The sequence below is a fragment of the Agelaius tricolor genome, unplaced genomic scaffold (genome assembly GCF_023055355.1).
Source record: "Agelaius tricolor isolate 1412-34295 unplaced genomic scaffold, bAgeTri1.0.p SCAF_1, whole genome shotgun sequence".
In the NCBI taxonomy this organism is placed as follows: Eukaryota; Metazoa; Chordata; class Aves; order Passeriformes; family Icteridae; genus Agelaius; species Agelaius tricolor.
This window is the reverse complement of record NW_027269261.1, coordinates 30058748-30084694: the sequence shown is the minus strand read 5'-3', so window position 1 is coordinate 30084694 and position 25947 is coordinate 30058748. Positions and strand designations below refer to the sequence as shown.

At 33.4% G+C, this 25947-nt stretch overlaps 1 protein-coding gene across 6 annotated transcripts in view; it reads right to left on the bottom strand.

Annotated features, from left to right (window-relative positions):
• Nucleotides 1–25947, bottom strand: part of KIF6 (kinesin family member 6) — a 160356-nt gene that overhangs the window by 88562 nt on the left and 45847 nt on the right. For all 6 annotated transcript variants that reach the window (XR_011679349.1, XM_071428240.1, XM_071428261.1 and 3 more), the window contains exons 10-13: nt 24099–24202; nt 9664–9769; nt 8701–8827; nt 6416–6628 (exon numbers count right to left, since the gene is read on the bottom strand). Coding sequence is in view for 5 of the 6 variants with exons in the window: in XM_071428240.1 (XP_071284341.1) it covers nt 6416–6628; nt 8701–8827; nt 9664–9769; nt 24099–24202 (550 nt within the window). In the remaining variant the exon portion in view is untranslated. The remainder of the gene's footprint in view (nt 1–6415; nt 6629–8700; nt 8828–9663; nt 9770–24098; nt 24203–25947) is intronic.

Genomic DNA, 25947 nt, shown 5'->3' with positions numbered 1-25947 from the left:
TAGTGAAAGTACTGCTATGATCTTCTCCTCACTCTCATTAAATCCTTACAAGTTACACAATTTGCCTTTGAAGTTGCAAATGGGGACCAAGCTCCAAAGAGGAAAATCTGGGTTTCATCTCATAAAAATAATCCTATGTTCATATTTCTAAACACTTAGTTAAGATGACGAAAATTGTAACACGCGGGGTTTTATCACTGAATATCAATTGCAGAAGCTCCCTTTAAATCCTATAACATGTAATTATATTTCTTTGTCACAAGGAATAGTCATCTGTTGCTCCTTACAGAGATGTTTCTGGAGTCTTAAACTTCTTAACACAGTTCTTTTTTTGCTGTTTACTAACCTCAGTGAGTTCAAAGTTCTCGCTCAAGCAAAAGTCACAGTGGACTCACAGTGAATTCCAACAAAATAAAGCTCTTGGAAGCAGTAAGATAGAAGAATAGATGTTGAAAAAAAAAAAAAAAACAAACCCAAACAAACAAAAGAGCAAGCCCCAGAAGCTAGTTGAGTTTCCTATAAATTCAGAGAGTTAGTCTGCTTGGTATTTATTGCAGCGAGTGTATATTTAAGGAGGGTAATTCTGTTTTAGAAATTACTTTGAGTTTTAATTTTTATTTTTTGTTCATGTCACAAGATTAAAAAAGGGAATAAAACTGTGATTTAAAAAGACAACAGAGATACCAAATGTCTAACAGCACATGACAGAGTAAAAAATTTTCACAGCTACATGCTACAAACATGTCTCATTGATAGGCATTGACAGCCATTCATAATTATGACATAAATTGAAGCCCTAGCAATACACATTTTATCTGGTAACTTGAAATACCAGAAAATAACTTTGTTAAGCTTATCAGAAGTAAAGTTGAATAAAATTGTTCAAAAGCTTCTGCTGTCTGTTAATATTTGCTGAATTTATTTAGAAGACTTTTTAAAACAAGTAAATCAAGCAGTGAAGTCTGACACTTCCTGCTTGGTCCTTAAACTTGGCAATATGCACTCTACACTATAATCACTCTGAACTATAGAAAATATTTAATGCTTCAGAAATTAGCAAAACATCACATCTTGTTTTAAATAGCTGTTACAAAGATTTAACAGTAGCAATGAAATATGCACTACATGTTACTAGGAGCTGGTAGAAGTTCAGCTGGAGAGCAAATGGGACATATACTTTTTCCTGGACCTTTAACAGAAAATGTAGAACATACTTTCTTTTCTGACTAATGAGAAAGATCAACAGTAATTCTGAGCAGTGACCTAAATGCACCAGTGAACTCTTTTATTGGCCAGATAGCAATAAAATGACTACATGTGTTTGTTAACAAAAGATCTGTCATGAACACAGTGCCAAGACTGCCCCCAGATGTCCCAAAGCACTACTGGACACAGAAAATGTTCCAAGAAACATATGGGTTTGCTAAGCAAATAATTTTTCTGAATGTTTGAGACCTGCCTTTTCTCTGAAGTGAAAGACACAGGATGCAAAACCACTGATTGAAAACCTCAGTCAGCCTTTTGCATTAGGGAACTTTCTGTTTTTAGACAATAGAAAGATTTTCAACAAGAGAAGGAAGCATTTTCCCCAAATTATTACATAAATAGACAAGATAAATATTTTAAAATGTCTTAATACATGACAGAAATATTTAGCATTCAGAAATGAGCAGTATGTGTCTTAGCTTCACTATTTTCATGCTATTCATAAGCATTATCTGTTTACAGATACCATCTCTCACCTTACATTTCTAAGCCAGCTAGTCAGCCTTTCAGCAAGAATACTTTTTCATATAGGTGTTTTCATGGTGTAAAGCAAAAGTGATCTTAAATCATGAATGGGATACACAGAAGGTAAATTCTTCACAAAACTCTCAAAAAACTTCACAACTTCTCAATGAAAAGAAAATGAAAGGGCTCAAACTGGTCAAAACATTATCCTAACAAAATCTTTTGTAAGAGCAAAATAATCACTCTCAAATACATCAGCATATTGAACCTCTTACTAAGATTCACTGCATTCTTTAAATGTCACAATAGTCACACTGTTTTCTGGTAACTAAACTGTTTATATTTCAGGAGAAAAACAAATCTATCAGGGTAAAAAAATTATATAATACATATATCATCTTTTATGCTGACAGAATTATCCTAAGAGGAAAGTGGCCATCATTGAAATCAGAAACTGATTCCAAAATAAGACTTCTCTGTACAGAAGTGATATAATGCACTAAAAGTAAAATACAATACAATATTTGTCACTCTACTGTCTGATGAAGTCTGAATTTTTTCTTGTTTTGATAGACTCATTCATTCTCTGATTTATCCTGAAACTACTAATTAACAATTGACTCAACTCCTAAGAAGGATTACATGTAGTTCTACAATTATATATCTAGAAGATATGAATTATTAACACAAAGCTGCAGTAGATACTTTATGATTATGAACTAAATGATTATATTAAAAGCAAAATTGTTGAAGCATTTGTTATGCTCAGGTTATTATGCCAATAACTTATCTTTGTGTTTTCTGGTATGATCATCTAAAACATAATTTAAATTCATAGCTAGTTATGTCTGTTTCTGATTCAGGAAAGATATTATCATGCAATAATAACAATGGCTGCTATGCTAGACTATTTTGCTCACTTCTCCCTCATGTGGTTATGGATTTATAAATTACAGCTCTCTGTGATGGAGGATGGATATTAAAAAGGAAGTTATCCCCTTTTATGGTGTAACACTTGCACTAAGATAGCAAGTTCTGGTCTGTTCACTGTTTTTTGCCACCTGACTTGACAAAATGACAGCAGCAGGCAGCCTTCCACTGCTTCCAGGCAGCCTGCCTGCCATCCAGTCCTTCCTAAAAGAAGTCTTCTGGGATCCAAGAAAAAGAAATCTGACAGCATGCAAACTGGTATAATTTTTAATTAATGTAGAATTCAATGCTATGTGACCCAAAACCAGCAGAGAAAGCTAGGGCATTACTAGGACACCATGCATTTACATATTTCTCTGCTGTGGCTGTCAAGAAGTACAGCCTAATCCAGACTCTGACACAAAATGAAAAAAGCACAATACAAAACAACAATGATCCACATGTCTAATTGCAGCTGTTCTTAATTAGGTCACCACTGGTATCAAATCTTAAGTTCAACAATATTTTACTGGTGACATTATTTCAAATATAATATTCAAACAAGCAGCTAAAGACATACCTGTTCAGAAAAAGTACTTTTCAACATTAAATCAGACACAGCCAAAGACAGCTATGGTTGCTCAGCATGGAGAAGAGAAGGATCCAGGGAGATCTCATTGTGTCCTTCCATTATCTAAAGAGGCTTATAAAAAGGAGGGAGAGGGACTTTTTATATGGACAGATAGTGACAGGATAAATGGTTTTAAACTGAAAGGCAGTGCGTTTAGAATACATGTTAGGAACAGATTCTTTGCTCAGAGGGTGCTGAGGCACTGGAACAGGTTGGCTGGAGAGGTTGTGGATTCCCCACCCCTGGAAGTGGTCAAGGCCAGCTTGGATAGGGCCTTGAGCAGCCTGGTCTAGTGAGTGGCATTCCTGGCCATGGCAGGGGGTTTGAAACTAGATGATTCTTAAGGACCCTTACATAACCCAAGCAATTCTATGACTCTATGGAATAAACTCTTTACAACTTAGTATTGTCAGCTGATAATATTGTATAATGGTGCCCAAAAACCTACATGGAAATCAAATCTGGGTGTTAGGCCTTGTTAATCTTTGAGTCTGTACTGCGATTAAAGGCTTCTGTTAAGAGTTTCAGAATACACATGGTGGGGAAAAGGCAGAGTGTACAGGAAGGATGCCAAATCTTTGAAGATTTTTTATGTTCACTCAGTTTCTTCTGAAAAGACCATGCACATTCAGTGCAGGATGACCTAAAAAGAGATAAATTACAGCTGTACCTGTAGAACATTAACTATTATTGGAGTCACTACTCATTTACCTTCAAAGTCAGCCTGCTGAGGAACAAATTTGGACCAGGAATTGTTTTACTGCTGTGATGAGATCAAGATAAATTTCCTGTTATCACAGATTATTACATCAAGCTCAGCAGTGAAATAGTATTACTGCCTTTCTCCTACTTCAAGAAGTGTCTGGATAGGATAGACAAGAAACCTGGTTACACATATCTTTCAATGTAGATATGGTCCTAGATCATATGGGAAAAAATGGTAAGAATATTATTCTATCACAGAATGGTAAAGGTCTGTTTCTGGGCAAGCAAATGTAAAGCTACACAATAAATCAACTGCAAAATAAATGAATGGTTCTAAATATATATTTTTAAAAAAATTATTAGATAGATGTTCCAATAACTATTTTGTTAAACTAAGTATTTTTTTTCCTATATTTTCTTTTGATTTCCTAATTTAACTTTCAGGATAAGGAAATTAGATAGGAAAATGAAAAACACATTAGAGGCAATAGAAATATGATGTTATAATGCAATAAATCAGGCTGATAGCAGGTTTGATAGTACAGAATTAAATAAAAAGAAAAGCAAAATTTTTCAAATAGTTAACATACTATAAAGCCTTTGCGCTGTAAATTGAAATCTTCATAAACAAGATAAAGGATGCAAAGGGTTTAAATTATGAAGAATAGCTTTAATACTACATGAAAGCTTCAACCTGGGAGGTTGACCTTGGCTCAGACCCAAGCCCTTTTACAATCTTTAGTGAATTCTTAAAGTCTATAGACAAAATGGCATACATATATATATACAGCTTAGATAGATTTTGAAATTGATAATTTTATAGTGATGAACATAATTTTCAGTCTTTCAATAGATGAAAAATGAGGCTCTGTGCTTTAGTGAGAATGATGTCTCATCCAAACTTAGCAAAGGATCACAAAATAGTTTGGATTGCAAGGGACCTTGATGATGACAAAGTACCAAACCCCCAGCCAAGAGCAGAGACATCTTCCACTAGATCAGGATGCTCAGGGCCCCATCCAACCTGGCCTTGCCAGTGCAGAGTGCAGGCAATAAGGTTCTATAACCTAGTCAATTTGAGCTGACATGCTCAAACTTCTTACTTTGCATTAAAAGAAAACTCATATGAACATACCCACACAATGTTTGTAAAAAGGGAATTCATTGATCAATACTAAGAATTTTCTCATGCATATGAGGGTTTTTTTTAAAAGATCAAAGAAATGCCACTGTATAAAAGATCTAATTATACTAGTAATTTGTTGAAAAAATATAGCTGTTATTTGCAGGCATATTTCTGAGGTAATGAAAAGGAAATGTGTTATAAGGACATGATTATATTTAGTTTATAGTATTGTGACACCAAATCCAATAAATTCTTCCTATAAAATGAGAAGAAGGATGGTTAATACAAAAAGTAGAAGGCAAAGGGAATTCCTCAGTAGCTGAGCAACTGAAACAAAATAACGTGTGAAAACTGACTAGTTCAATTACAATGCAATTTTAGAGGATAATTGGCAACTTTATGTGGTTTAAGAATGCCATTCCCACTAGTACTCTAGCAAAACCTAAGTTTCTACTTGCCAGCTGCCATGTCTGAGTTTCACGTCAAAAGTCTTCTTCAGCTAGCCACCCCCCAAAATGTTTAAAAAGCTTACAGAAATATAAATCATGAATATGTAGCATGTGATAATTTAGGATGAGGTATGTTCTTTAGTAACAAAAACATAAGAACTTCTAGAACCTGCTGACACCAAAAAATCTTTTTATTTGAACAATTCAACTAGAAAATGAAGAAAACATGAAACCATGCAAGAAAAATCTGTCTACAGTTATTAGAAGTTTTTTTCATGTGGATTTTGAAATTAACAACTTGCAAGAATATTGTTACCTATTTTCATAAATAACTAGCTCAAATGATGTAAGGAAAGAAAATTGCAATGATCCACATTTAATACTTTTCAAATAACCACTATAAAAACTGCCCTACCAATCCATGCTAACTGGTCAATATTATTTCAATTGTTTGAGTTGCTTCTACAATGATTTAAACACAAACTTAAATCCTGTAATATCACTTATATGGATAAATTGAAATGGATCTTCCAGGGGAAAATATTATTTCCTTATATTTTTTAATGAATTATGCTCAAACTCTCATTTTTTTTCTGTTAATTTACTGAAAGAATCAAGGGCCTGCAACTGAATTTATATTATGGTTCCATACAGCTGTTCAACAGAGTATTTACATAAATTTGTAAAAGCCATCAGCACCTTAGAGGGCTTTAAATTTAAAACCCTGCATTTGTAGATATAGGATTAGCATAGTAAGACTAGCACTAAAAATAAAGCTTCCTTGTTTTGGTTCACATTTGAAGGATATACTATAAATCATACTGGAATGATGCAATAACTGTTCACTTAATTAATTACACTAACCTGTTGCTCTGGAAGGAAAAGGTAGTCTGGGAATGGAAGAACTGGAAACTTTTGCCTCTTTCAGACTAGAACATCTAGATGGACTCTGACTTTCTTCCAAGCTCATAGAAGGAGACTGCTCCAAGACTGCAGAACCAGCAGAGGTGGCATTAAGCTGGGAAAGAGTATCTCGTGCTTTCTTTTTTTCTTTTTTTAGCATAGTTACCAGAATATCTGCAAAATATATTAAGGAAAAAATTTTTTTCTTTCCCTTTTTTTTTTTTTAAAGTGACTATCATCACTCTTTGTCCATAAGCCTTTTATTTTTTTCCAAAGTGAAAAAATTCACATTATGGAAGCATATGTGTGAATGTGAAAATAACGTTGCACATATTCTTTGTGATTATTTTCATCCACCTCAGTTTTTCCAAACAGCAGATTAGTTCTTACTAAAACAATAACAAAATCACACATCAACCACAATGGCTGATGCCATTCAATCAACTCCTGATAAAAGCATTTACAGACAAAGAGGATCTTATTGCCATTATGGTAGGCCCTTTTTATTTTTTAAATTCTGTAATAAAAAAACTTTTTTATTACAGAATAACAAAAGAAAAAAACTCTTAATTTACAGGCAGCCTTGCAAGTATATTCTATCTGTAAGCTTTTCACAAAAGGTTCACTAAAATTCAGAAAAAGTCTTTAGGAAATTTCTTGCAATAACACTGTGAATTTACTGGAAGTATATTAAATATAAATACATTTTGCCTAACAGCTCATAGAGGACATATAATGGAAATCCTGCATACATTCAATTAGCAACACTGAAGTCCCTCTGATCTGGTTTTTTATATGCTACTCTTCTTAATCCTAATTAATCTTCTTAATGAACAGCAGAAATTCTAAGTAGTCTTTGGGGAATATTATTAACTAGACTAAGTAATAATAATAAAACACTTTCCAATTCAGTTTTTATGATAGCTTCTAGCTACTGTAGGCAAGAGGGAACTCATAGTTTATTCAACAGCTTCCATACTTCCCACCACTTCATCACATTAGACATGTTATTAATGTTCTAGTGATGATGCACTGTCACTTAGCCACTGCAGACTCCCTAAATCCGTCTTGTCTTCAAAGTCTTCCTATATTCTTTCTATTTAACTCTTACGTGGATTTGCACAAGTTTCCTCCTTTCACTTCTGTGGGCAAAGCTGTATAATTCTGTTGAGCAGAAGTGCATTTGATAGAGATCTTTTGCTTTTTTTCTCATGCTAATGAAGTAATTCATTTCAGGAGGAAATGTTTCTGAGAATTCAGATATTAAAATTTCAGATATTAAAATTAAAAAAACTGAAGAAGTTTTTGAAAGAAAATTCTTTCAAAAGAAATGAGTTAGTGTAGTAGCTAAATTTATTTGAAACTGGACCTTGGAAAAACACAATCTTATCATCTGTGAAAGAGCAGAAATGGGGAAGCTTTCCTGCCACCTCAGTTCAGACAGGTAACATGCTACACCCCAATGAAAAATGCTATTCTCATTTGACATGTAAAACTGAGTTGGAATTGTTGAGCATAAAGAACGCAACTGAGTTTGCTCTCTACTAATAACTGTGAAAAAACCCCTGTTATCTTTACATTCAACAACCCCATATTTTAATTTCTCTGCTGTGTTACAAACTTCCCCCACTGAGTAGCCGCAAAGCTGGGGCTGTAGTGGCTGTGGTTAGCCCACAGGTCTGCCAAACTGCTAAAAATACCTTCCACCTGTCATGCTGCAGTGCAGCTACTCATGTTTCCTGTGAGGCAGTGAAATGGACAAAGCACGTCTGAACAGTTTAGTGCTTTTATGTGCAAAAAGATTTAAATTTAAATGTAAAAAGTACAAGTTTTATATTTGTTCCAAGGGCAAATTGCCTAGTAGTCCCCAAGCAACACCTCATTTGGCTAAAAATAAGACACACAGGAAATTCTATTCTTTGCAAGGTAATAGATTGGTCTTTATATAGCATCAGTTTCCCCCTCTAAAAAGTAGTTTAATTTGCTTGAGGAGAATGTTTTAGGTGTCGCCTGATCCACAATATTTGGTTATTGGTTGGATCATTCTAAAGCGAAGACGTGCTTGGATCCAGGATTTTGATTTTGGTAAAAATGGAAAGAGAAGCAGGTGCAAAGCAGAAGTCCTGTCACATAAAAGCTGGGAATTGAGTATTTCCTTTAACACAGTATAGCCTCTCTCACACAAAGAAAAATGGTTGTAAGATCATCTCAAATCCAAATAGTACTTTTTCCCCCACAAAGGATATTGATTTCATTGTCTCTTTGCTGCAATAGTCCTTTCAGTTTTTCCAGTTCTTCATTACTGTTTTTTTCTTCAGAGATGTCTTCTGAGAGCAGTTTTTTACCTGAAGTCATTGGATGATTTATAATTTGCTATAAAGAGAAACAAAAAATACACACCCTTTTAAGTTTCCGTCCAGCTCTGTATTCTATTCTGAGGGAGTCTAGCTATAGAAAGAAAGGTAAAACCTTTCTATAGTCTTGACAGAAAAAAATCATGCCACAGTGGACTGTCAAATTATATCCATTGACTCAAGTATGAAACAAATTGTATTTTTTAATCTTCATTAGCAAGGGTTGAATTTACTTTACTCTTTCTACACAAACTCCAGTGTTCTCTAGTATCACAGTATTAAAAATATAATTAAAAACTAATTATTTAAAAATAATAAATTAAAATCAGGAATGTATACACTATTATATTGAAAAGACAATATCCCAAAATACAGAAAAGTATTATCTTCTATAATTTCACAATTATCAAGTGTATCTTGTTTTCTCAATGATTCAGAAGGTCTTGCAACCCCATGAGACGAATTAGTGCAACAGGTAAAGGGATATGAGATTTTTAACCTACATTTTTACCTGTCAACATAGTTTGTCCAAAATAGAGCCTCAGTAATGCTGGAAATACAGATGAGAACATCTATCCATGTAAAAACAACTTGTCTTGATTCCAGTAACTTCCAGTCTCTTACAATTTACTGCATACTGGGATCCTTGCTGATGTTTCCACAAAACGCCGCTGAATTTGCCCATCTAAATTTAAGTTTTCTATGAGTCTTCCACACTATTTAAAGTTAAATTGTTTTACCCTTTCCCAGTACCTCTCAACTACATTGAATTTCTTTTAACACTTTTTAACCATGAATATCTCTAAGTTATTTTCAGAGTACCAGCCGCACTTTGATCCCCATTTAAAAAAATACCTTCATGTGAACGAAGCAATACTTGATCTTCTGCATGTCAGCACCAACATCTAGAGAGCTATCAGGATCATTATCTTTGAGAAATGTTTCAATTAACTCATCCAACCTGGAAATTACATTTTTGAAGAGAAGAAAAGAAATTTCACAAACAAGGAGACAACTCTGCAAAGTGGCATGCCAAATACAATACAAAATGTACCAAGCTGCCTGATATTAATAGGCTATTTTTCTTCAAGGTCCATGCATTTGAAATGTATTTTTGCTCTGAATAATGAAACCTGGATTTGATACTGAAGATTCTACAACTGCATATCTGAACATACTGGTACATGCTAAGGAATAGTTCTAGAACTAAAAGCATCTTAGAAGTAATCTTTTCTTTTTCTCATTTATTTTGCAACCTTTTGCTCTTCTGCTATCTCATAATTGAAAAGACTTAAAATCTGCTCTCTCAGAAGACTAGACTTTAAAATATTTTAGGCATAGGATTTGTAACTAAATATGATTATTTCTGCAAAAGAAAAATCAACTTCTTTTTCTATTACAATAGTCAGCAGATAGCACAGCTTTCATGCATAAATTACTTGCTCCAATCACCAAGTAAGGCAAAATATCTTCTAGTGCAGATATTTATGCACTTCTCAAAGACCTCCTGCTCCTCTGAGGAATGAAATGTAATTAGCATTTTATTCTCTTGCAATGTGTTTTCTTGCAAATCTTTCTTAGGGAGATACCGTTCAGTAATTTGGTCTTCGTAAGACAACCTGGCACAGAGAAGCACCCTCTTTATTTTTTAAAGCCAAATTAAAATTATTGGACCAGAAACCTATACAGGTGTAATATATCATGGTTTAGGCCAGATGTCGCATCTCTACAGATAGAGTCAGTCTTCCTCTTACATGCTGTCATCATCTTTCCAGGTGTCATATTTCAGGATGCATTGCAGTTCATTCTCAAGACAAAGGGAAGAGGATTCCTAAGCCCAAATTAGACTTTTAACCCACTTACTAAGGTATATTTCTGGGAAACTGCAAGTGCAAATTCAAACTCCATCAACTGGGTTCAGATTTACAGCTTCCTGGTTCCTGACAAATGCTCTTTGCTATTTAATAGGCAAATGACAGGCAACAACAACAGGCATATGCCCTGTAAAGCATGACTTTATAATTTTAAATGTTTATTTAGGTTATCATCCTCAGAAGATGAACTTAATTTCTAAGCCTGAGCTAGGGAATCTAAGGTAGCTGCATCAAGTGGCCAAGAAGGGCAAGAGTTCATCTCTGTGCCTGGTGTTTCTTTTGGACTAGTTTTGTTCAGCTCCCCACTATATATGCAAGCCTTCTGAATGTCACTTCATAGTCATTTCAGTTACGAGATTGGGAATCTTGTTGCCATTTTATTATCAGAATCACTTTGTTGTAACCACACAGAAAAATTGCAGGCATTATAATATCACAGCATCCAAAGCTGATCCTAGAGTATGTTTTGTGGTATTTCCCTGCTTCTGCAGACTTCTCTCACTGAAATTCTTCACATTACAGTAATAGGAAATCCCTGCTGGAGAGCATGACAATCTGAAAAAAACCTTAACATTATTTTCAGGAGAAAATAATGCTGCAGGACTGGAATGAAAATTGGAAAACGTAACAGAAAGTTTTGGTATTTATCTCCTCTAGAGATAGCAAAGTGGCAATGCTCAGAACAGAAGAAAAAGGAAACAAGATGATTAGTTTCAAACAAACTTTGCTTTCCCATTTTCATAATTTCACTTAAATAGCAAAAGACGTATATGTTGTGTATTCCACTCATCAAATGTCCAAAATTCACAACTTCTGAATTTATAGAACACTCCCTGAAGTCAATGTGAGCTGTACATGTGGAGAGCTTGAAGGTGAGGAAATTCAAAGAGAAATATTAGCTACATAAATATTATTGGCATTGACTTGCTTCTCAGCTGAAGAGATAACAAAATTTACTCAGTAAAATAACCCAAAATTTTATTTATTGCTACATGATTTTTCACAGCATTAAGAGTACAGCAGAACAGAAGCCAATAGTACAAAGTTACTCATGCTCTCTGCAGACACAGCACAAAGAGTAGGAGAATTAATCCTTCATCCATGGAGGCAGGCATTTGTGTAAGCACTGGGAAAAGAGAGGCATTTGTACTTTTAACGAGAATATGATTGTGATTACACAGAGTCAGTATTTGTCATATCTTAAGCACCATATTGGTTTCAGTAAGTAAGAGGAAAGAAGAAAAAAATGGTTTTTGATAATTAGATTGTCTAGACTGACTATATGAAGTCATCTACAAAAATGGGCCTTTATCTTCAACTAGAAATTATGAGGGAGATGTTTTAACCTTTCAAAGATTATCTGGTTGCCAGGGATTTACCCATACTCAGATTACAACAGATTTAGGCTATGGGAATCAATCATAAAAATTGCCCTGACTTGCAATTACAATTACTATAATGTGAAAATATTTCTAGAGAAAGATAAAGAATATATAATTCCTGAAACATAATGCTCTATTTTTTTTGAAATTATTATTCCAGTCAAGAGTCAAGGTTCATTTGTTAAGTGTAGCAAACTAGACAAGTTGTAGTTATAGATATAAACTGTTATTTCCTCTCTCTCATGTTACCTTTTCTGAATTCTTGAAAAATCACAGCAATATAATTCATTTTTTGATTTCCAAGTAGTACATAAAAGCCAAAAGAGATCTAAGCATCAAAAGGCTGAGGCAAATCTAAAATAGCACAGTGTAAATCTGAAGTTATAAACAAATTCAGCCTCTTTCTCAGTTGTAGAAAACCCTAGATTACCACTAAATTTTTAGATAAATTTTCAATATTTAATTGTTAAGACTGAGAACAAGAAAATGAAAAGACCATCCAAGTCTAAGTGCTATGGATAAAAGAAAAATTAAAATAAATAAATAAAAGAAAACCAGCCATGCAAATCTCCATGAATTCTAGCAAAAGAAATCACTGCCTCTCTCACACTTTTAGGTTTCCACATAAAAAAACACCAACCAGAACTCTTTCTAAAATAAACACAGTCTGGCAACACATTTGACATTCTGGGACTTCTTCCAGAAAATTGAAGCACTAAACAAAGGTACAAAATAAACAATGCAATACAGAGGCAACTTGAAGATTCTCTTCTCAATGAGTAGATCTTAGTAAACTGAACCATCTTTTGTTTAACTGATTCAGCAGCTCAAAGACTGTCAAAACAAAAATGAATTTATACAGTTCAAATCTTCAGTTTGAAAAATTAAAAAAAGACAATGCTACTTCATTTCCAGAAACATTTACAAGATTTATCAAGGAGACAATGAAGAATCACAGGGCAAGGGAAAAAAATACAGATGAGAATAAGGATAAAAAAGGAATACTGACTGTACATTTACCTTTTCCTAAGATATATTAGACAAGGTATATCTGTTTGGTAGGTGGAACAAAAACAAATGACAACAGAATTTACAAGAGGAGTATCCTTTTTACTTCTCATATTCCTGACAAAATCAGTTTACTATTTTTCTCTAAATATTCCATAAAATTAAATATATAGAATAAATGAAAACTAGAGCACAGAATTATATAAAATAGGGCTGTAAAAGATCTATGAAATTCATTTAGGGCACCTACAGTTACAAGCATAGAACATTTTTTCTGGTCAAAACCATGCACAAACTGTAGTCATCCTCCAATAGAGATAGTGAGAAAAACCTTTTTGAAAATAAAGGAGAGCCAAAATTGCTTTCATTTTTCATTCTGTTACTTTCAAGAGATGGATAATACCATTCTCCTTAGCAATAACAGCATCTTCTGAAATAGTCACCTATGTTTGATCCTTAGCTTTCTACAAGGAGAATGCACATTGAACTGCTTTCCTTGAACCAAAGACTTTTGCAAGGAAATGTCAGCAAGAATTGAACCAGAACAGATTAAACATCCCAACACTGAACAAAGTAGCATCCAGCTGTTCAAGAGTAGCAAGAAAATCATAGAGAAAAAGAAGTCCTGAGAACTTTCTAGCAAATCTTCCTTTACTGATCAACTCAGAGACATGGGTAAGTGGCAGAACAAAGGCAATATGAAATCATGAGGTAAAAAAAAAACCAGTCTTTTTCTAAAGGTTCATTTTTTACTCAGTCATAGTAGAATAAAAAAGGCATAGGAAATAAAGTATTTTTAGTCATCTATTGTGGCTCAGTCCTGAGACTGACCTAGTCAGTCAGTATGTTCTATTTTCTGTAAGAGTTGTGAAATAGAGTTTCTTTCAAAAAGACCTGAGAAATTAATCCTTTTATTAACTTACGCTTTTATGCTGAGAATAATGGCCAATATTTTTATGTTCTCTCAAAACAGAAATTATAAAATAAAGCTGTCCAAAGAAGGGTGTTTTGATAATGAAATTGCTAAAGGAAAGAGCATGATGGACACAGAATGCATACCATGTTTGAAAAATTTTTAAGTAGGTGACTGAGATTTTCTTCTCCCCAAAACAACCCAGGCTGAACCTTGATTTCCCCATTACACAAATTGCCAAAAGTCAATTGGAAAATAATTTAGAAAATCATATACATAGGTTCTATAAAATGATTGAGAATGCCAAGGTAACTCATAAACTAGAGGGAAGTAAAAAATGTTTAAATGTTTTGGTTCAAGCATATAATGAAAACCAGTTAGAATCAAGAAGAAAAAAAATCAACTAACAAACATACCAATACCGCTTTCCATAACATTGAATATATGTGAGCACTCCTGCTTACAGTACGATATTATGTTTTCCTTTCTTGACTGTACTTTTGGAGAGCAGCACTACAGCAGTCCTGGACCTCCCTGTTATATGAAAGATGGACTACGGAAGAAATAAATTCCTGTTTTGACATTCTAGTTCTCTGTTATAACTTACAAAATGACTTTGCAAGGAAGGTATCAATCGGTAGCAAAAAAAAATAATCCCCCCAATTAAAATTCAAGATAATCAAGAAAAAGGCCTAGTAATGAAATTACATCAAAAACCTTGTAACAAATACCTATCACTCACTGAGGCAGAAAACCAGATAAAGAGATGTTTTCTGTACTATCATCTGAAGATCAACACCAGGAATTTTATATACACTGGAGAGACCCTTATAAAAAAAATACTTATAGCTATGAATTCACACTGCTCTGCTTTTAAAGTCAGATTGATAGGAAAAAGCTATGATGGAAGCTGTTTCATTAACTGCAATTCAGTAGAAACTGAATTATGGAGCTAGGTACAAACACTGAATTGAGAATTACTGAATTGCTTACTTGTTACACTTAACTGCTTCAGTGGAAATATGTCATATGTATATATATGTATTTGGTACTCTTCTAACATAAGATGGTCAATTTAATTTATTTAAATTTGAAGGAATTTTGTTCTGGAGGTGAGTTGTATCAGAAAAGGCTCCATTTATCTGAAATAGAAGTACCTAGCCACAAGATATTTACATTGAAAGTATTAAACTAGTATTAAAAAAAATCCCCAAACCTAAAAGTATATTTTAGAAATCCTAAAAACTCTATTTTTGTGTATAAACAAATATAACAAATATTAAACTAATAATCTTTCATTTGTTGTAGTTAATAACATTAGCAAGCCAGATGCTGCATTCTTCATTAGTTTTAGCTTAGTAAGGCTCTCAAAAATGTTTTCATGCAGAATTTGCACTAATCAAAACTGGAACACAGATGATCACTGTTAATTTTACATGACAGGAAAATAAGTATCATATGAAGATGTCTCATAACTCATGGGCATGCAAAGTGACTCCCTTTTTTCTCTTTTCTCTTGTACGTTGTAAGGTAAACTACAGAGCAGTAAATGTGGTTTGATATTATTAAAGTAAATGGAGCATCCAAGGTAATTTTTAATAGATTTCTGTTCTTTTACTACTGCAATGTTCTGCCCTGAGAACAGCAGGCCTAACTTATATTAATAAGAGCAAGGGTATGCTGAAGACTATTGCCAGAACCCTGCTGTATCAGAAAAAATAGTTTTCCCAACAGAAATTCTCAGAAGGATTAAGAATAGGGAAGTATGAAACAAAAACCCATTTTCTGTGAAAAACAGCCGTAAACAAAGAATGGGTCTTTCTTTCCCAGTGCTCCTCAGAAAAAAAACCAAAACCAAAAAACAAAACCCCAAATAGGAGCAAAAGATTACACATAAGCACAAGAGTTTTTAAGTCACTGTCAAGGGAACAGTATTAAGTGATTTACAAGATTAATTTAAAACTAATTTTGATAGTGGACCTTTACATATTAACATAGTACAAAAAGAAAAGTATTACAGTGCTGATCCAGGCAGGTTTTAATCATGATAACAGAACGTGAAGCCACAAGCTGTGTCAAGCACAAGCCCTTGTGCTGATGCTTGGAAGAAAGCTCACAGTAGAACAGTCATAAACAGTTGGGATGGACACATGTTAAACTAACAGTACTCTTTCATTAGTGACTGTAAATCAGGCCCAAGTTCTTGGTGGACCCTTCCCCTCTTTATATCTTTTCTTTTGCAAATAATGTAAACACACATTGTACTGCAGCTCAGAGACAGCTTTTACATTATCAACTTTATTTCTCTTCTGTTACTTTCCACCCTTCAGAAATTCTTCTTTAATGAAGACTGCTTACTGATTAGACTACACATAAATCACAAAACTTTTCTACCCACATTACTTCAGATTCCATGCAATTTTTCTGATAGCACAACTTCAGAATGATTAACTGAGCACTGTACTACTTCGCTTTTACCAATCCATTAAATAACATGCACCTATATTTTTTCTAAAAATCTGCTTCTGAATCAGTCACTTGTTTGGATGAACCAGGATGCAAATTACACAGCTGAAATGCATCAGAAAAGCACTCCCAGCCAACTGAGTAAGTTTTTAAAGTTTGGAGCTCTCAGTAGCTTGCAGGATGCACAGTCTCAAAACACAGATTTGGAAGGACTTGTTTTGACCTTGCTTTATGTGCCATGATTCATTCCTGAGAGAACTTGCCTTTTAACCCCTGATCACTGACACTGTATGTTATGTATCAAAATAAAGTCCACTTAAATAACAATTAATTTTCTGTTAGTTGTGAACTCTGTCACGAGCAAAAATCTAAGTTTATGAAAACTAGGCTGCTAACAAGGCAGCTAATGAAGAACTTGTGGTAATTAGAGAGTTCGTTTTATTAAACAAGTTTGTTAACCTTGATTTTGCAATAGTTTTCCTATTGGTAACATAATTGGTATCAATTTGTTTTAAAATATATTAATTCCAAAAATTATTATTAAGTTTAATAATGATGTCTATATTGTTTAAAGAGGAATGCCACATCTCAAAATTTTATGAATTCATTGATCTAAAATATGCGCGACAGTGGAAGCAGAATGACTGTTATATTTAAGAACAGCTAACTTGAAGCTAAATTAGCTTCAAGTGCACATCAGCATGGGAAGACCATGGAGATTCAAAGTAGTGGATTCTATGAATAATGCTATGGAAGATAGGGGAAAAAAGAAAGGTATTTCCAGGCGTTGTTGTGAATGAAATGACAGAAGGTAAAAGTACACAGAATACACCCAGCTTGCCCTGAGAAGAGCTGTTATACATGCTGACAGGTACTACATATGACAGCTTAACTGACATTTGTAAGGGATAATGCTGTATGCTGTGTCCAGAAATAACTGCTTAACCCCTCATTTAACAAAAGTGTGCTAACTTCTGGGTGAAACAATAATAATTCAGGTAAATAGTGGAAGCAGTTAAATAAGTCTTTGTACAATCCCTTCAGTAGATATTTCATAGAATAGTTCTATTATCATAGCCCTGGTAAAGGCTGCATTGATTTGGTTCAGTCATAGACTAGGGTAGTAACAGCAGTAAGCCTTTGAATGTTTTATGCTTCTACAGACTGGAAGATTTATACAGTTTTGAAAAATATCTATATAGTGCTCTAACAACTACATATTACAGGAGATTCTTCTGAATTAGATGGCTACCATGTGGCAAACAGATGTAAGATGAGTTTCTACACAGTTGAAAAGTATTCATTTCAATGATGAAATGCACGCAGCTCTAAATCTTTGTATCAGTAAGAAAAGGGGTGATTTGGACTGGACAATAAAAAGACCAAGACTGGTTTCTGAGAGAAAAAGGTGCCTATTGCCTTTAATTCTACACATGCAACTTTTTTTTCAGAGAAGAAACATGTCAAGTAGCTTGCTGAGTAGATGATTTCCTTCTTCAACAGCACTTTATAAAAACAATCCAAAAGCACATACAGAAAGGAATGCTACTCACTGCCAGCTAATACTTGCGGCCATAACAGTAGTTATGTTCTAATCACTGGAGTATATCTAAAAGTAGCAAGAGAAAACCAACCTTTAGTTTATCAAAATTTTAAAAAATCAAAATATCTACGAAGTAGGAAGAACTTGAAATAAAATGAAGTTACATAGGACAAGCATAACAGCAATTAAAAGAAGCCAAAAGTACTCATATGGATGAACACCAAGATAATCCTACAGTATAGAAGACAGAAGTAGTTTTAAAAACTCTGTAAAGTCTCACTTACAGGTTATTACTTATCAAAAGAAAAAGACTATCAAAAAGTATTCAAAGTTCCAAAAGATGCAAACAGATATTTAGTGGTACCTTTATAATGCACCTGACCAAATATTCAATGAATTTCAGTGAGATTCAAAAAGCTTCTATGATCACATTTGGTCATATATATTTGCAAATTGGCTCCAAGACTTTTTTCAAACAAATAAATAATCAATGGAAGCTATGTTATGTTTTCTCCATACACCTCACTAATATGTGTTTATTTCACTATTACTGTTGAAACCATATAACGTTAGATGACTGGTATAATTTTGAACACTAAAAAGCAGGACACAGTTGTTCATCTACTTCCCTCCCACCCCCATGCTGAAACAAATTTGCTATCCTTTGAAAAGAACTTTACAGTTTATTATCTCTGAATAGTTTCAATGTAAAAGGTAATCATTTGAAATAAGATTTTTTTGCCCTACTTTCAGGGGTCTTGGAACAAAAAGCAGGATCACAGAAAATTATTTACAATTTAAGCACATAGCTTAGCTGCTTGCATTAGGAATCTGAACTTTCTGCACTGTTGCTACAGATTTCATAACATGTAGGAGAAAATACATCCTCTAAGAAAATACACTGATTTTATAGCATTCTAAATCAGGCATCTAAGCAAGCAGTTAACATGAGATATCTTAAGACTACTTTATAGCTAAGGTAGCTTGTTTTCTCTTGAATACTGCCTACACAGTTCATGTCGGTCAATCTGCTAACTTCTACACGGATCTATGGTCTGCAAAACCGTGTTGCCAAAAGGCAAGGTGATATGCCTTTATTTCTTCCACCTTGCAAATGAAATTGAACACTGACATCAGCAAATAAGAACATTTGCTCTGCTTTGTAAAAGAAGCCATTTGTTCAACAGCTTAACTGAGTAACTGTTAAAGGTCTGTACTGTACAACAGTGCAATATTGTTAATACTATGATAGCATACAGATGTCACTATGTTGAAACAGAACAAATGTAAGACAGAAGTAATGAGATCTCCAGGACTTGAGTAAGATGAACAATATATGATTGTTGAAGTAAAATACAGAATTGTCTGTAATAACATATGTATCTGAAAGAAATAAGGTAAAGTTATTAATAAATTAAAGTGCTAAGCCAGTACTTCCGGTCCTGTTCTCAGAGATTTCCAGCTGGCAAAAGCTCTGCAAGCGTGGGTTCTCTGGAACATAGGACGTTGATTTGAAATCCTGACTTTCTGGGCACATACTGAAAATTGCTAGTGAGCTCATTTATATTATTAAAAAAAAATCACAAATTATTCAAACAAAAAGGACTTTCCCTTTTATTTTTGGCATACAATTCACAAAAAAAGAATCATTTTGAGGTAATTTAATTCTATTCTAAAGCATAATGCTGAAACCTGAAAGAGTACAATTTCCCTGTATTTGGGATGTAGGATGTTATTTTCTACTTTTTAAAAATAATTCAAAGAGCTCCTTTTCTAATTTTTTTCCCCTTAAATATGAAAGTAATTCTTCAGCTCAAAGAAATATTTAGATCAGCCTTTTACTGCTGAGGAAATAGAAGGCAAGATCCAAAGCAAGCAATTCAGATTTTGGAAGCATTTCTGAAGTACATTCTGAACCACTTATGTAGTCTAGCTGAAATTTTTAAGCTTTGCTTTTTAGATAAACAAAACGAGAGCAGAAGAATTAATTTATGTTTAACATTTATGAGAACAAACCAATAAAATCAAAAGTATGACACAGTAATGCAAGTGCTCACCATTTAAAACAGAATTCTGAATTCCAGACAGCTGTAGCTTTAGTCACACAACTGATAAGTTGCATCATATTATAATTTACCATTCCCAAGAAAAGTCAAGAGCATCTGTTTTCCATTTTGTTTTAAACTTAGTAAATGGTAATGTGACATTGTAGCAATTATGACGAAAGAATATTTGACAGATTTTTTCCTTCCATTAAATGAAAAAAAAAATCCCTGAAGAATTTTGATTGTTGAGGAAAAAACAAATAAAGGATGAAAATCAGATTATTCATATGCTACCTGCAAATATTTAGCAATTCCAACTGCATTGAGTAGCCCATCAATTTCCTTTGGAATGCTCTGAATGCAAGCAAGTAGAATGAAGCTCATCGTTATGAGAAATGTTCGGCATTTCTTGACTTAGTAAGTCAAGAAACATACAAAACAAAATTTTCACATACTATTAACACTTATTTCCTGGGCAATCACTAACACCTAGTTCCTGCAACATATGTAGAGAGCAAAAAAACCTTATGCAATACCATAAACATTGTGTTAGAGTAAAAAATATTGGATCTACACACATACCACTGGACTTGGTTTTATTTTGGCATCTGTCTTGTACTGAAAAGTGCCTGAGATAAAGCATTGTGTGGGACAAAAACAATAAACGTGTACTCAGTGCATGGAGTTTCTTGCTGACATGTTTTGTACCTTTGACCATCAGTGCTCAGCATCAAAGAGTTAAAAAAAACCCCAGGATCAGAATACTTTCAGCAGATCAATTTTGCTGTGACCTCTGTTAAAATAAATATGATGAATAAAAATAAGAATTAAAGAACATCCATTTTTTATAAGACTATCCTTTATAACAGTTCTCCTTACTAGTCAATTATTTGCGATAAAACTAACCACAGTTAGACTTCAGTCTAAGTTTAAGAATTTGGAAAATAACTATATAAACTTGAATTATTTACATATATATATATACACACACACAATGAGATATAGTTTATTTAAGTTTAAACAGAAGATATCTTAACTCAGCAAAAATGTCTAAGTAGGATTTAAAATCCATAATGACCTTAATTAGACTTTCCTCTCTGACATTTAAGAAAAGCATCAACAATAAAAACAATAATAATAAAATAATCCCCTACACAATACTAGCCCTTTAAGAATCATTCTTGGGTGGCCACTTGAAATAAAGCACAACAGAGTATGTTGCATTATCACCTATACCATGTTTCTTTTTTTCTTCTCCCTGTCATAACAAACTGATCTGTATGGCTCCTGATAAATAATATTATTTAGGTTTCATTATAGATGCAAAACCAGATGCAAATCCCAACATAGACATTTTCCAGTAATAGTCATCATGATTTTAGTAGCCATCATCCAGGTCCATACTTCTGTTTGGACTACTCACTTGTATATTTATTAATGTGTACAAACTCTCCAGATAACAACTAGCTCCAAGCTCAGATGGCCAGTCCTAATAAACAAAACTGTCATGGAGATTTGCTATTATGTGTTGATAGACTCTAACTGGAGACAGAAGACTTAGATTCTATCTGCTGATTGTCATAAATGCTCAGAACATTTATGGACCTCAAGCTCAGACATGTAAATCAGCATGGTCGCAAATGTTATTGCCATATGAAAGCTAGCTCAAAAAGTATAAATGGTCAAAACCACAAAAAGATACTTTCATTGAAGTAATGGCTTTTTATGTCATTATTTCATTATATTTTCATTTGGGTGTTTGAGCTGCATCAGTTGTTTATCTGTGAGCACTCTGTTTGCATGAACACAGACAAATGCAAAACTCATAAACACTGACATTTGGTATTTTCCTTCCCTTGAATTGTTCTAGAAAAGACTGACTTGGCTTTCAGCATTCCATTCAACTGTAGCCCAAATACCAACAAGCCAGTTTGGCTCATGTATGTGACAGTTATTCTCTAACACTCTCTTTGCCTCTCTGAAAAACTCTATATATCCAATTTTCTTTTTTTTCCACTTAAAAACATATTAAGAAAACAATCCCTGAAAAATGTTATTATATGGCATTGATGATTGATGAGGTTAATTGTTTGAGGCTCTTCTTGTTTAGTATTGATCCTAAGGAAAATTATTATATCCCAGTCAGCAGTACTTAACTGCTGCACTATACTTTAATTCCACAGCATTTATTCCAAGAAAGAACTTAATTTTGAAACAATGAATACATGTGCTACATGAGCCTAAATAAATATAAATAAATTATAAATTTAGAAACCTTAAAATTTTGCATTGACCTAGTGTAGCTGAGGTCCTTGAAAGTTTTTTCTCATTGCATGACTTAATACAGGTAGAAACTCATAAAAGTCTCCACCCTGCTTCTTTCTGGAGTAATAGGATGCAAAATTCCTTGTTATGAGCTTAGAAGAAACCTTTTCTGATAGTGTAATGCACTATATATTGTGCTACATAGATAAAAAGGAAAAACATAAAACTAATACACTTTTTAGTCACAATTCTGAAATCAGGCCTCCCAGAGGTATGCTGTAGTGCAATTTTATGCAGATGGTACATTCCTACTTTTCCTTTGCATAATCATAATGAAAAATTTAATCAACCATCAATCCATTACTATTTATAACCTATTCCTATTTATAAGACTGCCATTTCCATGGCAAAAAGATAAAAATCTTAGCAAATAAGATTTGTGACTGTGGTCTTAGAAAAATCAAATGATTTTCAAAATCCCAGTTTCTCTACACAAAGTAAGCAGCAAACAAGACCACAGTGGAAAATAAATGTGACAGATTTTTACAATTATGCTATGAAAGCACTTATTTAAACCGACATATAAATTATTTAAGTATGTCTGAATAAAATCACTGAAAGTTAGTCATCTTTTAAAGATTAAAAAGGTTTATTTTTTACCCTTCTGCCAGGGTAAAAAGAAGCTAACTAATAAGGGCATTTAATTCTGCATATAATGAAAAAGAAAGGTGCTTTTCTTTCTATGGCTAGTCTTGGTCACATCTCATGCTAATCTGCAATGTTATTTGTGCATTTGACACTCATATTTGGGCAGATGATAAATATATGCTAACTCCATAGGAACTGCAGGTACATTTCTGGTTAGGAGAATATACTGATAACTGCTGATGTAAGTGATCAATAATGTAACAATCGACATGAGAAATTCAAGGTAGCAGCTTGTCTTCATGTCTCCAGACTCTCCTATGTGTCGGGGGAAATTGCTAGCACTGGAAGTTGCTTCTGGAGCAGTCCCTTGAGAAATTAAAGACTAAATATTCCCACAGCTTCTCTTTGGTTACTGTTAACAACCTAATCAAACAAAATTAGGCAGTTCTTTCTTTATAGACTTGAGGTACAGTAATTAAATAGGTCCATACTACAGAATCAATTTTTCAAGCCTAGAAATTGAATTCAGTCATTGTGAACATTTAGACCTGAGTAAACACATCATATTTAGAAATATATTTAGAAAGTTCCTATATGCTGTACTGATCTGTTACCAAAAGCTACAGAATGTTACAATATTTACACTAATTAATAGTATATTTCAACAGCATGTTCAGTTAAAAAAAAAAAAAGAATATTTGGCTTTCAAGACACTAACTAATTGTGGATCTGAAATGTGAGATTTCTTTTGGTTTATATCAAACTAATGCTGCAGCAGGATACATCTTAGCACAATTCCAATATTTTTTGGAATCTACTCAGATTGAATATCCAGTTTTGAGAGAGACTGTTTCTCATTCTGCCCTATTATACAACACTTCTTTTTGCCTGGCATTTGACAGGCATTCCCATCCTTTGCATTTACTTCACTTCACTTCCTCAATGCTGAGGCTGCAAAAACACAGCCAGCAGCCTCATAGAGCTTTTCATGGAAATCTGCCATTCTAAACTGGCACCTAACTCCACTTTATTATTCACTCAAGGAAGTTTAAAACTCTGAGATGAATTTAAATATTTATGCCAAAAAAGAAACTGATGAAAAGTATAATAATAAAAGAAGAAAATGAAAACAATGTAAGACATTACTGAAGTAGCTCTTCTTGGGAAAGCTCTGATTTTCTTTGCTTGCCAGTCACCAGTGCCAACTCATCCTTCAAATCCTGGATCTCCTTTTTCAGCTGGATAATCATCTACAAACAGCAAGACATAAACCAAGCATCACCAACAAATTATTAGCTGGTATATGATTTTTTCAGTGGAAGGTCTAGTTTAGGTAAATATACTTTAGTTTTCTCTTTTTTTAAACAAGATATCTTTTCTAAAAACTGTCAAAGTACCTTAAATACACCAAGCACTTTTTTATCCCCTGTTTTTCCATTTATAAACCCAAGAAAAGTCTTCCAAATTCAGTAAATTCTTGTGTTAGAAGATTTGGCTGTACAGAAAGAGCTCAAAAGATATTTTGCAAAAGAGAAATAGTATTTGACATAGGAATAAAAAGAGTTTTTCTGACTCATTAGTTTTGCCTTTTAATAATGAAAGCACATTTAAGAACTGACACCTTTGTTAGACTAAGGGCAACCATACAACAAAAGTGATTTTTTTTGCTTTCCCTCTACAAACAGAAATTTCCAAACAATATCATAATTTTAATCTTACCTTTTTTCTTTCTCATGTGACATTTTGCAATTATTAGAATTATTGCATGCTATACTTGTCGGATGCATCAGTTGCTAACAACAAACTGATGGCATGAAGCAATAATGAAATTAAATGATATTAATGAATAGTAATGTGATAACATTACATGGAAAACTTAACTAGATTTTTAAATTCTAGGAAGTAACTGTCAGAATCTGTACTTTGGGAATAAATGTCTGTATAAAACCAAATTTTACTAATCATTAAACTCTCAAAGCCAAATTCTACAAAGCAGAGAAATATGCATATACCTAAGTCTAAGACACGAATGAGTGCATTCTTGGACATTTAATGGTTGATTATTTAATGAAGCCTCCCTTTATATGGCTCAAATGTCAGTAGGCCAGTGATATTTTTAGGTGGATTTGCATACACTGATTCCATGTGCAAAATAACTTTCCAAGAGAAGAATGTTTTTAAGGAAAATTAATCACTTTTGATTGCATGCACTTTCCAGTAATGAGATTGCTGAAATAAATGACACATATTTTCACTGGATGTTAAAACTCCTTCAAACATTTCTATTTCTTTTAATGGCTAAATTTAATCATAAGTTCCTAAGATTTTACTTTGAAAACTCAATTATTTTAAACATGCATTTGATTACTTCTTTTAATTCTAAACCTACAGTGTATGGGGTTTTTTTTACAATAAAGTATGAAAGTCAAAATATTTTATTTAATAGCCTGTTAAAATTATGACTGTTAATAAGAAAAGTTGCAAGAACACTTAGAGAATGTTTCAGGCCAAACATTTTACCATAATTTTATATTGCCTCGTTTTGGTGCCACACTCTGATACAGTTTGTGCCAGCTACTGAGTCAAGAAAATTAAAACAGCTGAATCACGGTAAGATCTCTGTTCAATGTTCAAATTTGTTAGGATGATTAACTTCAATCTGACAACAACAGAAATACCAATTTCAGGATATGGGTAGAAGATTAATTTTCAAGTATTATTAAGACAAAAATCTACAAAAGCAAAATAACTTCATTTCTATTTTTACATGAATGCCAGAAGAGATGAGGTTTAATTCAAGAACTTAATCTTCAGTTTAAATTATGTTCTTTAGCCATGAGTGAGAGAGGTTCAAAGATGAGTCACTTAAAAGTACAACAGGTACAAATTAATTTTCTCATTAAGATAAAAAGTTAGGAAATCTCCCTTATGAAGAATAAAGTTTACACAAGAATCTGAGTTAACTCAGATCTACCAAGAGGTATTGTGAATACCC